Source organism: Podarcis erhardii (assembly GCF_964252035.2).
Source record: "Podarcis erhardii genome assembly, chromosome: 4".
NCBI lineage: Eukaryota > Metazoa > Chordata > Lepidosauria > Squamata > Lacertidae > Podarcis > Podarcis erhardii.
This window is the reverse complement of record NC_138508.1, coordinates 81,214,700-81,230,204: the sequence shown is the minus strand read 5'-3', so window position 1 is coordinate 81,230,204 and position 15,505 is coordinate 81,214,700. Positions and strand designations below refer to the sequence as shown.

Here is a 15,505-nt window from a genome sequence, read left to right as displayed (position 1 = left end):
TTCTGTGATGTATGTATGATGTTTCTGGGGGTGGTCTTGATCTACAGGGTGGCAATTTCAAAAGTCTTTATAAGGCCTTGCGTGCCATTGTTCTGGGTTCCTCCTCCTTTCCTGCGGGTGAGGGAAGCACCCTGTTGCAACAGATCAATAAAGATCAAGCTTACTAGCTGTTTTGCTTCTCAACATTCTCTGGTTGGCCACTGTTATTTTCTCCTACCAATAGGGAACCTATGTAAGGACTCTATATGGGCTCTTGGATACCCCATAAGGGAAAAGGGCCAATTTTTGTTTACAACACCATGTTTACTCAGAAGAAAGCTCTGTTGAATTCAGCTCCCAGGTAAACTGAGGTTTGGCAGGGCTGATGCTACACCTTCGGAACCGAGGCTTTGTGAGCGCAAAAGAGCAGCAGCTGCCCAGGCGGAAAGCGGGAGGGAAGCTAGAATAACGGGTAAGAAAGAAGCAGAAGCAAGACCGAGATGTTATTCAGGTCTGCTCAGAAGTGCGCGCGGCTGAGTCCAGCGGGGCTTACTCCCGGGGGCGGGGAGCAGGTACCAGGACTGCAGCCGCCTAAGCCTGACTCCATCCTGCAAAAGGAGAAGCAACAGGGAGGGAAGAGCCGACGAGCCGAGCACAGGGCTACTTCCGTTTTCCCACCCGCTCAGGTCCCTTTTTTTGCTCAGTGCAGCGCATCCTCCTCCTCCTCTTCCCCCACCGGCAACCAAGGAGCCCTGGGCACCCCGCTCCCCTTCCTGCCCGGAATAGCGGTGGGCTGGAAGGAGTGGGCGGCGCTCGGCTTGCCTGCAGGCGAGGCTGAGGAGGTGAGGGGCGCCGCCGCCGCCGCCGTCGGTGCTGCTACCGCTTTCCCGCTCGCGCCAACTCCACGCGGCGCCCCGGGCTGCCCCGGAGAAAGGAGGCAGGTCCTCCCCGTGCCGTGGGCTGGAGAGGAACTTGCGGCTGAAGGAGGGCGCGGAAAAAGAGGCAGACTGCTAGGCGAGGAGGGAGCGAGCACCTGGCCGGCGAGCGTCGCAGCCCTCAGAAAAAGCAGCAGCAGCAGCAGCAGCAGCATCCCGGCCCTGGAGGTGAGCGCGAGTCATGTGCTTTGTGTGTTTGTTTGGGTTCAGGCGGCTCCTCCTCGTCAAGGGGTAGCCATGGGGTGGGGGGGGGGGAGTGATTTGACTCCCGGCTGCTCCCGCCTTTACCAGCTCTCCTACTCAGGGCGCGTTAGTTTGGGGTGGGTGGGTGTGCTGTTGTTTGTTCACTCGCCCGCCTTTGCTGCGAAAGAAAGGGGAGGGGAGGTTAGCTGCAAAGCGGCGCTTCCCGCGCCCTCACGCCCCGCCGGTTCCTTTGTGAGTTTTGGAGAGAAACCCAGTTTTGCTTCCAGAGCACCGGCTCGTCGATGGGGATTGGAGGCAAGGGCCGTAGCCCGGGGGTAAGAGAGGGCTTTGCCTTGCATGCAAAAGGGGCCGGGTTAAATCCCCTCAGGCTCTGTCTTTCCGTAGGCCTGGGGGAAACTCCTGCCTTGAAACCCCTAGATTGCTCCTGGCGGTCTGCAGGGACCATATGGGTCTGGCGTTGTATATGGCGACTTCCTATGCACCCTCTTTCAGCCGCTTGCTTGTAAGTCCCACTAAGTTCAAAAGGGACTTCCCTACCTTAGTAACTGTGAAAAGACTGCTTCCCGAAAGCCAGAGTGAGTTGCCCACCTGTAATGTCCATTGTTGTGTATTGGAGGGAATTAGACCAGGTGTGTCTTGACATGTCATAGATGTTGGTAGTGCCGTGAGAAAAGATGCACTTGCTGAAATTCCTTTTGCTCACACAGCAGCTGAAAGGCACAAGGACTCTGTTGTGTGTTGCCCTTCCTCTTTCACATTTATTTATATCCCACACTTCATCATAAGATCTCAGGACGGTTCGCAAGATATGCTTTCTATATCAGCTTTAAGGTCCCAGCTGCAAGTGGGAATATGAGAATTTATTTTAACAAGTTTATATAACTATGTTAGAAACTGAGCTGGGAGCTAAATGGCATCTTAAACCTAGGTTACGGGCGTAATGACGAAAAGTCTAGGCGAGCTTTCTTTTATAACAAGAATACAGAGCTGAAAATGAATGAACTGCAGCTAAAATATTATGTTCATTTTTCACATGGTCTAGGCCTTCCCCTGCCCACCCCCTTAATATCCTTAGGGGGGTCTTTCCCCCAGTCTTCAGAGAGTAGCTGGAAGTGGGGAGGCAGAAAAAGCTCCTTTCATTCCACTCTGAAGGTTTAATCTGAAATCTTAGGCAAAGTACTGCATTCAGAAACTGCTCACGCTAATGAAATTCCCTGTTGCAAAATGCGCCTAGAACAATGGGAGTTTCGAACACTGTTAGATACTGCTTAGTCATCAACACGAATAAGCTGTTTACATGAAACAGACATTAAAATTGCCAGGAAAATCAGATGTTAAAAAAACTTAGGGAACCTTAAAAAAATTCAGAATAGAAATTAAATTAGTAGTTTCAAAAATGCACATTATAAAATAAAATTACATATTAAAATACACATCAGATATACATGTCTGAGTAGGCCTAATTAGAGTCGCATGCTTCAGTTATTGCATATTGGTATACATTTGCGGTGGCGGGTATCCATTGGAACTGGGAGTATGTAAGGTAGAGAAGCCAAGAACAGGTCTTGGGATCTTCCTAAAAAATGTTCAGCAACTTTCAGGGTGTTCTGGTTTTTGCTTTTTGAGATATGGGAACCCTAAACCAGAGCCAACAAATTCTGCTTCCACCCCCTGCCTGACTGCTGAATTTTACAAGCGCAGCAACAAAACTAAGGAAGAGGAGGTTGCCACATGCAGTTCCAACCTCTGGAACTGGGGGGGCTGGTTCAGGCCAGACTGAGAGGGATGGTGGGACAGTGTGCCATTTTCTCCCTAATGGGCCAACCTCCACTAGTATACAGTGTAATATTGTGCATATCTATTCAGAAGAGTTTGGATTTGATATCCTGCTTTATCACTACCCGAAGGAGTCTCAAAGCGGCTAACATTCTCCTTTCCCTTCCTCCCCCACAACAAACACTCTGTGAGGTGAGTGGGGCTGAGAGACTTCAGAGAAGTGTGACTGGCCCAAGGTCACCCAGCAGCTGCATGTGGAGGAGCGGAGACGCAAACCCAGTTCCCCAGATTACGAGACTACCGCTCTTAACCACTACACCACACTGGCTCCTCATTGACTTTCATGAATGAGACTTAACTCTCAGTTCGGTGGTAAGGTTGCAGCCATGGATGGGATCAGTTACGTGTTGAAAGGATAGATAGTGTGGTTTGTTTTTGCTTTTAAGTGCATAAATTGCAGTTAATGAACAAATGGCAATCTGGGGAGCAGTGGAATGGGATGGAGTGTGTACAGCCATTCTGCATAAAAAGCCCTGCAATACCTGTCAGCCAGGTATAAGTTGTACACAGCACCTACCTGGATGGGTTTCTTGGGCAGCCCTCTTGCCGCTGAAGCACCTTGTTTCAGGATCCTCTAATGGCAGTAGCATTGCCTCTTCTGTACTTTTTACTGGATCCTTACCCTCCCCAGAGACATAGGGTGGATATTAGCATCACAGCCTAAAAATATAATTTATATCCATGGATAATGAAAAAGCCCAATCCTATGTTATGTTGCAAGTTAAGTTCCACTGTATTTAACAGAGTTTACTCCCAGATAAGGTGTGCAGCCAGGCATACTTACTTGCGAGTAGATTACATTAAGCACAACGATGTATACAATACAACCCCATTAAATGGAAGCAATTGTTGAATTGATTATCTTGGTCTTCTGTTAAAAAATGTACATTATATTTAAAGAAAGAGTCCTGTATTAAAAATCTATAGTTTTTCTTCTTTCATAGAAGTAAATATTACAAAGAGATGGCAACCAGTAGGGTGAAGAGATATCATGTAATAATAATCTCTTTCAGGTTAATTGTTCCCTTTTTTCCTGTGTGGTTAGGAAAAAATGCCGTGTCTCAATTTAATTTGCAGTTACATTTTACTTGGAGCTGCTGAGCTACTGAAGTTCTCTTGAATTGTTCCACTGGAAATTGTATACACTTTTCCATGTGTTTTCCAAATATGTGACTTTTTAGCAAGGTGCAGAATAATGCAGGCTGGGGGGAGGTATAAACTTAATATCTTGAAATATTAAAGTAAAGTATATTTCATACCCCTTAAAATTCATATCCATTTAAATTTTACAAAATTATGTGGTTTGGTTTCGTTGGATTTGTGAAGCTTTTGTAGAACCCTTTGGACAACTCACAACATATAACATCAATACCCATAACCATAAAAATACACTATTTCAGCAAATAAAAATGAGAATCTCCAAACCTTAAAATAATCTGCAAGCAGCAAGCCAACAGCTGAATAGCCTTGCTCCATGTATGCCCTCTGGAATAATTTTTAGTTTTATTTGTCAACTAGATGAATAAAGTATTCATCGTAAACAGCCTGCCAGACTTTCCTGGGGGGAGAGTTCTAGATGAGGGGTGCTGCTACTGGAAATGCCCTTGGCTATATATGGCTTTTAGTTTGTCACCTGGTTAAAAATGGATGAAAACAGGGAATTTAATGCATTTTAAATGTCTTCTGTCTTGGGCAAAATTCATCTCTGCCGAGAATTTGTGCAATATGGGTATGTTATCGCTTTCTTGGTTTTGGAGCTGTTGCTTTTGAGACACAGGCTGCCAGAATGCTGAAAGACCCAGGATTTTATATTTAAAAATAGCCTTTTACATACACATTTATTTATTTTAAAAAGCCTCCTGCCCTCAGCTTGATGACAAGTTTCTGGAAGGAAACCAAAAATAAGAAAAGCACTCTGACTGGTAAATCATTATCCTATTTGCGTTTATTCAGAAGCAAGCCCTATTCAGTTCAGTAGGATTTACTCCCAGGGAGGTGGACATAGCCTCTGTGACTTCTGGCCTGATAACTCTTCAGAAAACTGAAAATTTAGGCTAATCATTGCCAGCTATCTCTATAATCCTGCCAGGTTCAGCTTGTGAGAGGTGATTTGATGCTTCTCAATATGCCAGAAATCATTTTCTGAAAAGGAATGTTACATTATGAGATAATATATACAGCATTACAAAGGGCAACATTATGAGCAGCTTGGTCTTTTGTCTAAAAACATTTGCACAAATTAAATATTTGTTAGGCCTACAGAATATGCAAAATCTGTATTCCAGTTTTTGAAACAGTCCCTACAAAGTGGCCTCCAGTTTAGAATTAGGTGGTGTGTTGTACTTTGCAAGGTGCAGAAGACCTGGGGACATGAGCATGCTTGTGGAAGAAACTTTTTTTTTCTTTTTAAATTATAGGAATTGAAGTAAGATACTTTCATGTCTAATTACTGGAGGTTTGTCCTGTGTAAAGAAAATGGAAGTTGCAGCTGTTTTTCAAAAGACAATCAGCCTAATGAAGGGAAAGAAGATATGGATCACCACATTGTGGTATCGGACATCATCCGCCTTGTGCAAGATAAGCAGAAGATGCTGGCAGTACAGCCAGGTAAGGCAATCTGTGCTACACCTTAGAAACACTTTACAATAAAGCCAGTCTTCCTCTATGTCATAGATAAAGTCACAAAGAAAATGGGCAAAGGAGGGAATACATTTTTTAAAATGTTGCTAGGAAACTCTGTTCCTTTCCTCCCACGTCTTTGACCCTGTGGCCTCTCACACTCACCTCTATATTCCTGTTTCTCCTATTCATATAGAAACGGCACAGGAGAGGGGTGTTTATGACAGAAAAAGTGTTAAGAGCAGGAAGGAGGTAATTTGTTAACAAATGTGTGATGCTGTGCCAATAGCTTTTCAGTCTGCGTGTAATATGTGCTCTCTCACCTGTGTTCTCTCACTTCTGTGTCGCCAATCAGCACATCCATTTCCTGCTTCTGCAAAATGTAGGATAAACGAGTTCTATGTTTTGTGATAAACTTATCTTTAGATTAACATTTGCATCTTTTCATTGCATCCTAGAACTTCAGAACTTGCTTTCAATACGGTTATTCAGCTAATGTTTGATACTTTACAGCTAGGGTAATTAATTTGGCGTGCAGTAGACATGTTTCTGGAAAAATAGTGAGTCGTCCCCGCCCCCCCCGCCCCCCGATTATCTGCCACTTTGCAGATGCTTCCTCCCCCCCACCCCACCCCCGTTTATGCCATACACTGCAGCTAGCTACTTAGAGCAAAAGGGTTGTCTGGTTTATTAAATGTAAGCAGATTTTAGTTTCCTGAAATCCACCATGAACATTCTGATTGTGAGCCGACAATAATACTGTCCAGAAACTCTAGGATGTTAATGTTGAATCAGACTCAAAACTGGAAGTATTGCACAAGGACACATTCCTTAGCCAGGTTAATAAAGTGTTTGAAAACAACTAAATTAAAATAATCCTGGGATATTTTGCACACATACCTACCCCCTCCCTCCCCCCCCCCCCCCCCGCAAATGATAAGTGGCTAAATTTGAAAAAAATGCTTTAGGGAAATCTGCTTAGTTATCTTGATTGCACAAACAGGCTTTTGAGTTTGCTGCAATTCCTGTACAGTTCAGAAATACTTGGTGGTGAAAATAGCTAGCAATGGATGGATACCATATACTGGAAGGACATTATGGGATTCTGGTGAATAAAGTCATCTACATTTGACGATGCAAATTTGCAAGAGAAAAATCCATTTCCAGGTACCAAATGTTCAGGTGCAAAGTTAATGCACATGGGGGCCAGAGAGATCAGGTTCACATCCCAACCTAAAAACCCAAATGAAATAATAATTAAACCGTTACTCATTAGAAAGCCTCCGTAGGAAGCCTCTGTACTGAACATGGATATAAACATTTAGGGCTTTAAAGGAATGCCTTGCTAAATGTACAAAAATAAGATGTTTTGTGATTGGGAAACAAAACAGTTTAAAATTGATAATAGGATATTAAATGGGCATATGATAGAAATACAGCAAGACAAATGAGAGCATATCAATCTGTAATAGTTGCAGTTAGATGTCACAATATAACCATGGTTTATTTTGATGGGAAGGAGCCTCTGTGAGGCTCAGGCTTGGGTGCATCCTCCCCTCCTCTGTGGCATGACCACAAGGAGGACTTCAGAAGCTTTTGCTTCTGTCTTTGATTAGCTTCAGCTTGTCATTTCACCCATACCTGACAAACTGTGGTTAATCTTAAACTATTGCCAAACCATGGTTCTGAAGCTGCCTTGTTTCAATAAACCATAGTTCAGATTAACCACAGGTCAGGTTGTGTATAATGCTAAGTTGGAGTTATTAAAAAGGAAAGTAAAAGCTTCAGCTGCACTGAGGAGAAAATACAGGGGGGAGAATATGGTTTATCATGTCCAAACACAGCCAGTATGTGTGTCAGTTGTTCAACTTGTTTCAAAAATGCAAATTGTCAGTTTATACATTTATGTAAATTTCATTTCACAGCTGCTATGTTCACAGGCTCTAGAAATCTTGAGCAATTATATTCATGAGTGGGGGGGGGGTGAAGACAGTCATCAGGCAAGCTGGGTTAAGATTGGGGGGGAAGTTCCCCTTAGTTTGACATCCAGCAGAGCTTTCTTCAGCAGCACACTGCTAGAAATGGTAATTCTGCACTCCAGCAGGTGTTCTTTAATTATCTTGGAACAGATTCAGCTTAGCTTATTATCAATATAGTAGTCATTTTAATAATGTGGAAATTCAAATGAGAAAGGAAATCACACACCCTGGCAGAAAGTCGTCTGTTATGCATTACACATTTTGCTAAATCCAGTTATCAAGTACAGGCTTCATTCATCAATCTCATACTGCCTCCTGAAAATCAGGAATATATCACAGAATCTTAGAATTGTATGGTTGGAAGGGACACAGAGGGTCATCTAGTCCAACCCCCTGCAGGTGCAGAACTTGGATTTTCATTTTTTTGTGAACTAGTGATACATAAGTAGTAATGCTTCCCATTTAAGTTACCCAAGATTCAGGTTTTTATTTCCTAAAATAATTAAATGGAAGGCAGCTTGGATGAAAATTGTAGTTTTCATTGCTTTTAGTTAACTGCTTTGACCATCACCACTTAATTTTACCCTTAAAGGGTGTACTTAAGTAAGTGGAAAGTTTTACTGCTACATTTTGTGCTGATAATTGAATCTTTAAGCTAGACTGGCTCAGCATAATAAATATGAAATGAGGTATTCAAAAAATATTTTATGTTGTGTTTACTGCCACCTTATATCAAGTTACGTGCCTTTTTTTTTTCTTTTTTTTTTTTTTTTTTTTTTTTGGAACTGACAATAATTTCCCTGAAGAGGCTTGCTTTACTTGATACTACCTTGAAATTAACCTTGGCTTTATTTAGTATTAGATTAGCTAACTATACTTCAAAGGAGAACTCCACAGTACTTTTTAAAATGGGGTTTTTAATCCACATTTATATTCTGCAGTACCAGTTAGCCCAGTATGCTAACTGGAGTATGCACACCATGGCTTAAATGATTGGGGGGGGGGAGGATGAATTTGGATAATCAGAAGAAAGCTTTCCTCAGCCAAATGAATGTAGACCAAGAATGTGAAAACGTAGGTTTTTGTTAACTTCAACACACACAGTTCAGGTATTTTTTGGAACTGACATTAATTGACCTGAGCAAAATTTAACTGGAGACGCAAGAGATCTTGGTGGCTAGGAGTACAGTGGTACCTCGGGTTACATATGCCTCAGGTTACATATGCTTCAGGTTACAGACTCCGCTAACCCAGAAATAGTACCTTGGTTTAAGAACTTTGCTTCAGGATGAGAACAGAAATCGTGCTCCGGCAGCGCGGCAGCAGCAGGAAGCCCCATTAGCTAAAGTAGTGCTTCAGGTTAAGAACAGTTTCAGGTTAAGAACAGACCTCCGGAATGAATTAAGTACTTAACCCGAGGTACCACTGTACCTATTTCTCGCTATGGCCCCTGTTGGGCAGGTATTACTTGGTTACTGTATTCTGTACTTCGTATGGCTTCTAGATTGCAACATACTCTACCTGGGGCTGCCCTTGAAAGCAATTCGGAAACTTCCAACTGGTCCAGAATGCAGCAACTAGCTTGTGGTCTGTGGTTCCATTTAGAACTCACTTAACCTCTTTTTCTAAAACATTTGCACTGGCTGCAGTTCTTTTCTGGATCCAGTTCAAGACACTCACATTAGTGTTTAAAGCCTCAAATATCTGAGGCTTCCCTACAAATTCCCAAAGTGTTCAGATGAACAGAGGGACCTTTCTTGATAGTTCCACCTTTTTTGGAGTGCTGGAAATGTTGCCTTGGGAGAGGTTTTTCTCTGTGGCAGCCCCTAAATTGTGTATTTCCATCCCTGCAGAGGTGCATCTAGCGCTTCTGCTGTATGCAGAAGATAGGCCTCTTTACTCCCCTTGGCCTTTGATACTTTCCTCTTCATTTTAAAAGCAAATTCAGTGGCTGAAATTGGTAGCTTATCTCCCTCATCTGATTCCTGGTGAGAGGTCTCTGCACAGACATGCTTCAAAGAAATTAGAGCAGTGATGCTTTTATAGCCATTGATTAAAATGTCTGTTTTGTGTCTGAGGTAATTTGGCAGTTTCTGGGTTCTTCTTGGTTTTGTGGATTTATGTCACTGGTATTTTGTGCAAGACCTTTGTGGGGAGGGGAGATTTTCATTGAGGTTTTGGCTGTGGCAATGGGGAGGCTAATCACCCTGCCTTTGTGGTTCTGATTTGGGTTGGCAGGCTCTTGAGTTCCTGAGCTTTTTTGTGTAAAAAAACCCAAAACAACTATTCAGAAAGGACTCGGCGGAAATGGATTGCTATTTTATGGCTTTGAAAGAAAAATAAATTGAACTTGGATACAAAACAGAAACTGTTAAATTGACATAATCAAAGGCCTACATGTGGGGTATTTTCAGATAATAAAATGGACAGAGCACAGAAGGTCTGGAAGGTGCACCCCCCCTTGCTTCTGTCAAAGGAATTGTTTTCTTTATTTTTATTTCCACGTAGGCCTTAAAATCTATGTGGACAGAATGTTTCTTATCATAGCCCTTGAGGGCTAATTCCATGTTTTCACCAATCAGCACTGTCCCATGTATTTCCAGTTTATGTTTATAAAAACATAATGCAGAATTCTAATTCTTACAAACACCAGTAATACAGGCAACCCCTGATTCTCCGCTCCTCCACATGCAGCTGCTGGGTGACCTTGGGCCAGTCACACTTCTCTGAAGTCTCTCAGCCCCACTCACCTCACAGAGTGTTTGTTGTGGGGGAGGAAGGGAAAGGAGAATGTTAGCCCCTTTGAGACTCCTTAAAGGGAGTGAAAGGCGGGATATCAAATCCAAACTCTTCTTCTTCTTCTTCTGGGTCATCACTCACAACAACAGAGCATACATAAATTCCCTCACACATGAAAGCCGCATATCAAGGGGATGTCTAGGCTAGCTGGAATCCTTCTTGTCGTCAGGAAGATATGGAAGATTGTATGGAGGAAGTTCCATGATTTAAGCCCCCATCTGCAGTCTTAAGTGGTACAGTCAAGACCAGGGTTTTCGAACTTGTGACCCTTCAAATTTTGTTAGACTCCAACTCCCATAATCCTTGCTGGCTAGAGCTGAAGGATGCTGAAGACGCAACATGTTCTGAGGACTACAGGTTCCCCAATGTTGGTCTAGAACAGAAGGCTAAGCACACGATATCTGGTTTTGGTGAGAACCAGCCCAAATCATCAACCATGGAAGGATTAAAACATATTGGTTGTGTACATTTTATCTCAGTGACTGTTTTAGAAATTGTATGGCGGTTTTCTTAGTGCCATCTAACCCACCAACACAGATGAGATGGTGAGATATTTGGTGTATGAACCCTTACTCCCCAGTAGGTGTTGCTGTTGAACCAATGTCACAGGCTTAGTCATGGAGACATGGCTGGGAGTTTAAAACAGGAGGAAAAGAAGGGCTTTAATTACTTATAGGGGTTGGCAGCGATTGTCAAAGCAGTGTATATACCACCTAGGGGGAGACAGAAAGCCTGGTGAGCAAGTCCTTTCCCCTTTAACTCTCCCTCTTTCGCCATCTGAGCAACAGACAAATGAAAAACATGCAACAAATCATATGACTTCTAAACGTAATACGTAAAATAGAATTGAGCCATCAGCACTTTTGAACAAACTGGATGTTACTCCCCGAAGTGAAATATGCCTGGTTATTAAAGTGTCCAGTAAATCTCTTTCGAGAATGAGGATTTCACTGTGCCAACTCCCTCCCCTGTGTTCTGTTTCCAAGGAAACCACTGTGCTGCAAAGGGACTGCATGAAGTTGAATCTGTCAGTTATGCTGCTTGTTGGTTATGTGACTGCAGGTTTGGGATTTAGCGCTTGCACTTTTTCTTTTCCTGCTTTAGTCACGTGGTGGATGATACCTTCCTTAAACTTTATGAAGTAAATCTTTGTGGTGAAATAGGATTGTGCTTTTGAAGAAAGCTTCAGGAAAGGTTAGTCTGATTTCCTGGGGCAAGTGTTAGTTGAAAATACACACTCCTCTAATTCCCCCTTATAAATAACAGAAATTTAATGTTACTGTTAGTATATAGAACCTGAGTTTGGAGAGTTATTGCATTTGCCTCTTAAAAGGGTTTTAATAGGTAACATCAAATGTTGGGATGGGATAGAGATTCGTGTTTATTGTGATTTTTAGCTTCCATGTCAATGTTTCCTGAACTTGCAGTTGCTCCTTAAGATTCAGTCTAACCCTGGGTGAATGATAGCCAAGTTAAAGCTTTTGAAGAAGATTAATAGCATGGACTTTTTATTAGTAGTATTAAAAATGCTGTGGAGAATCATTATTATTACAGCATGTGGCACTTTAAGGAGTGTTATAATCCAACAAAAACACAAGTCCCTGCCTCAGGGGAGGGTTTAATCTGAAATCAACAGTGAAGAAAACAATGTCAGGGCAGAGAGAGTGAGAGAGAGAAAAGAAAGCAAGGGATGGATGTGAACAGTTTCATGTAGATGAAGTTGGTTACAGATGGGAGGGATTAATACATGTGTGTCTGTTTTAGTAATATTCTGTATGATACTTTTGTCATGAAAGGACTCAAAACTTATATTTATGTACTTACCTTTATTAAAGTAATTTTTATAATGCAATTGTAAAATATACCACAGTTCTAGTGGCAAAATGTGGAGATTCTCTTTGTTTCATTCATAAAAGGCAATTTTTAAGGCTTGGGTAATCTACCCTGGCTTGTTTTCAAAGTAGGATCATGGCCTTAATGACCCTCTGCCCATTAAGACAGAGAGACAGACAGCAGATAACACCATCATCCATTCCTTTCAAAGTCTTCAGCAAAGTCACCTGCATAAGACTTAGAAGAAGGATGCTCAGAGTAAGCTGTTCTGATCTGGACCTTGTAGGCCCCTGTATTCTGAACATGAATCTCACCTTCTCCTTGCATTGAATGAGGATGCAGAACAGCAAAACGGGCATAGGGATAGAAAGTGCAGAATTCTCCCTTCCCATGGCCTCTCTATCCAAGAATTCTTCTCCCAGGTGCTCACACTTCCAGTATGAGGGTGAAAGCACTTGAGCGAGGGCAGACAGTGGCTGAAGGGAGAGAACCTTTAGGTGATAAGGGGAGCATTCTATACTGTTTACATTCAATACCTCTGGTGTTTAAAATTGAGATACACACCCCTTTCTATGTGATGGGAGTAGAGCTGGGCGATAACTGGTTTTCAACATCGCAATAGTCTAGAACATTATGATATACGGTGGTACCACGTGTTACATATGCTTCAGGTTACATACACTTCAGGTTACAGACTCCGCTAACCCAGAAATAGTACCTCGGGTTAAGAACTTTGCTTCAGGATGAGAACAGAAATCGTGCTCCAGCGGCGCGGCAGCAGCAGCAGGCCCCTTTAGCTAAAGTGGTGCTTCAGGTTAAGAACAGTTTCAGGTTAAGAACGGATTTCCGGAATGAATTAAGTACTTAACCTGAGGTACCACTGTACATCACAGTGCCTGATATGTCAGTATGTTGCTATGTAGAGGCATTGGCTGGCTTCATGTCTGCTCTTGTGAATCCCTGCCCCCCTGCATGAGGCAGGGTACAGCTGAGCGGGCAAAATTAACCGAGACTGCAGGAATCAAGAGAAGCATTGGCTGGCTTCATGGTTTTCCCAACATTGTGATTTTTGCATACTTCACATACACAGAATGGTAGGCAGTTATCCTATAGAAATAAAAGTACAGATCTATTTAGGCTCTTTTTCTCATAAAATATCTTAAAGCAATTTAACAATTTAAAAAAACCCATCAGCAATAAAAAAGCAGATATAAAACAATTTCAAGTCCAATACAGATGCCAGTCTGGGATAAAAATAAAAAATAAAATAATAAAAATAAATAAATAAAGAGAGGTAATGACTAAAGGGAGACAGTTGGGTGGACACCCCATGAGTTTGCTATCTAGCTGCCCTTCACTAACAATGCCAAGGGCACTATAGGAATGACTTCTTGTATTTTTGCTTCTGTTGTGTGATTGGGCAGAGCTACTGTATGTGGGATTATGAATGAATGCCTTTAAATTGAAAGCCCCTGTAAATGTAACTATAGGTGTTTCAGTAGTAATCTTGCTTGGTTACAAGAGGAATTGCAGATGTGAACACATTCCTGTTTTGTATATTTGAAATGGAATCTGAGGATATTCCCTCAGGAGGCGAGACCCAGCTCTCCCAGATCCCAGTTTAATTCTGTCCAGTGACCACCAGTAGCCTTGTTAAAACAGTGATTGAACCAGTAAATTCCATGGGCTCTCTTATATAATAGTGTCAAGGAACTGAACAGAAGGGGGAAACTAGATGCAATTGAGTTCTTTCAAAATCAAATGTTGTATCATTTGATAGTCCCAATTCCCCCCCCAGTATTCACATATCAAAGCTCTTCATTTTTTATTTAAGCTAAGATTATTTAAGATTTTTACAGTTTTTGTAAATATTTTAAAGAAAGGAGGAAAAGGTAACTATATTGCTGGTATGATATAATGAGTTGCTTTCCTCCTCAAGGGTGAATTTTCCTTTTCTTTGATATGTACTCAAACTGACAAGGTACTAGTGATGTACTCTTGTTCGGTCCTGAAATACCTTTTGGAATTAATGCTATGTGATGATTAAATGTGGCATTTTATTAAAATGCCATTTGCTGCGTTTGTTAAGATTAGCCTGACTTGCTCTCAAATGAATGCTCTTGATTTGTATGTTTAATCTCTTTCTTTGCATGGGAGTCATAAGGAGTGTGGATTAAGAGAGCTTTATATCGTCAAAGTTAATTTTAAAATGTACATGACTGCACTTGTTATCTTAACAAAAAAACAAACAAACCCCGCAACCCTACCATTGTTGCTTTGCGAGAAATATTAAGGATTAAAATTTAGTTTGCCTTTATTCAGTCTCTTTATAATTCTGTTATAAATAAAATTACCCCCTTCTGATGCCTTTAAATAAAGACTATACTCAATTACAAATCACAACTTTCAAGTTTCATTGGGATTGGAGGCAGTTCAGGAGCATATCATTATTTTCTAGACTTGGTGGTATCATTATCACTTCTTTGTGTTCACCATACTTGACTTGCAAAATAAACACTGCAAGTTATGGGCATCTTTGAGCAGAGTGGGGAGTCTACCTCTTCTAGCTTCAGGAATTGAATATTGGGTCAAGATTTATATTCCAGGTGTTCAGTTTCTGTTCTAGGAAACCTTTGTTTCTCATCTCAAGAAAAACCTCAGTAATGGTGTACAGGCTACTCTAAAAGAAAGATTGCCCACCATTGATCTCCATTATGTTGTGTGTAGCAACAAGAAAGTTTGGTTTGCGTTAGGCTACATTGTGGTTAAGCTAAGCCAACATGGACCAATATGTTCTACAGATGCTTCTGCAACACTAACCGAACGTGTATTTTGGAACATGACCTTGAGTCCAATGTGCAGATGTTCCTTGACAGACAAACGGATAGACCAAATCTGAAAACAGGCATAAGGCAATTGTTCCACCCAACCCAAATCTAAGGCCCAATTTGCCACAGAGCTGGTATCTGCAATTATGAAGTGGAATAGTTTGTGTGGTCTGGGAGAGCTGGTGTACAGGTGCAGTAGTGTAGATTACTCATTTTAAATTGGGTAGAGGACCTTTTTGACTCCCAAGGGCCATCTACCTATCAATTGCATGTTGTCATTATGATGTCAAATGAGTGACAGGTGGGCAGGGCTACCTCTCAGAATTCCTTGTGCTTTGCAAGTCTCCACACTCTCCCTTTTTCAGTTTCTCAGATTAAGGACATGAAGGGGGGAGACTTCCAAGAGGCTTTAAGACAGCCACTGCCCTCCTGTGTAAGCATGTGGGGGATTGGAAGTTCTTTTAAATTTAGGGGGAGAAACAGTGACCCATGC

General features: G+C 42.0%; 1 protein-coding gene across 6 annotated transcripts in view; it reads left to right on the top strand.

Moving 5' to 3' along the window:
- The first annotated feature begins 865 nt into the window (after nt 1-865).
- Nucleotides 866-15,505, top strand: part of MCF2L (MCF.2 cell line derived transforming sequence like) — a 118,984-nt gene continuing 104,344 nt past the window's right edge. For 2 of the 6 annotated variants that reach the window (XM_081858045.1, XM_081858040.1), the window contains exons 1-2: nt 868-1,082; nt 5,372-5,561. In XM_081858045.1, coding sequence (XP_081714171.1) covers nt 5,393-5,561 — 169 coding nt within the window. In that variant the 5' untranslated portion in view covers nt 868-1,082; nt 5,372-5,392. Of the gene's footprint in view, nt 1,083-1,413; nt 1,433-5,371; nt 5,562-11,381; nt 11,546-15,505 lie in introns of those variants that run through there. The other 4 variants (XM_081858046.1, XM_081858048.1, XM_081858043.1 and 1 more) reach the window with 4 other exon arrangements.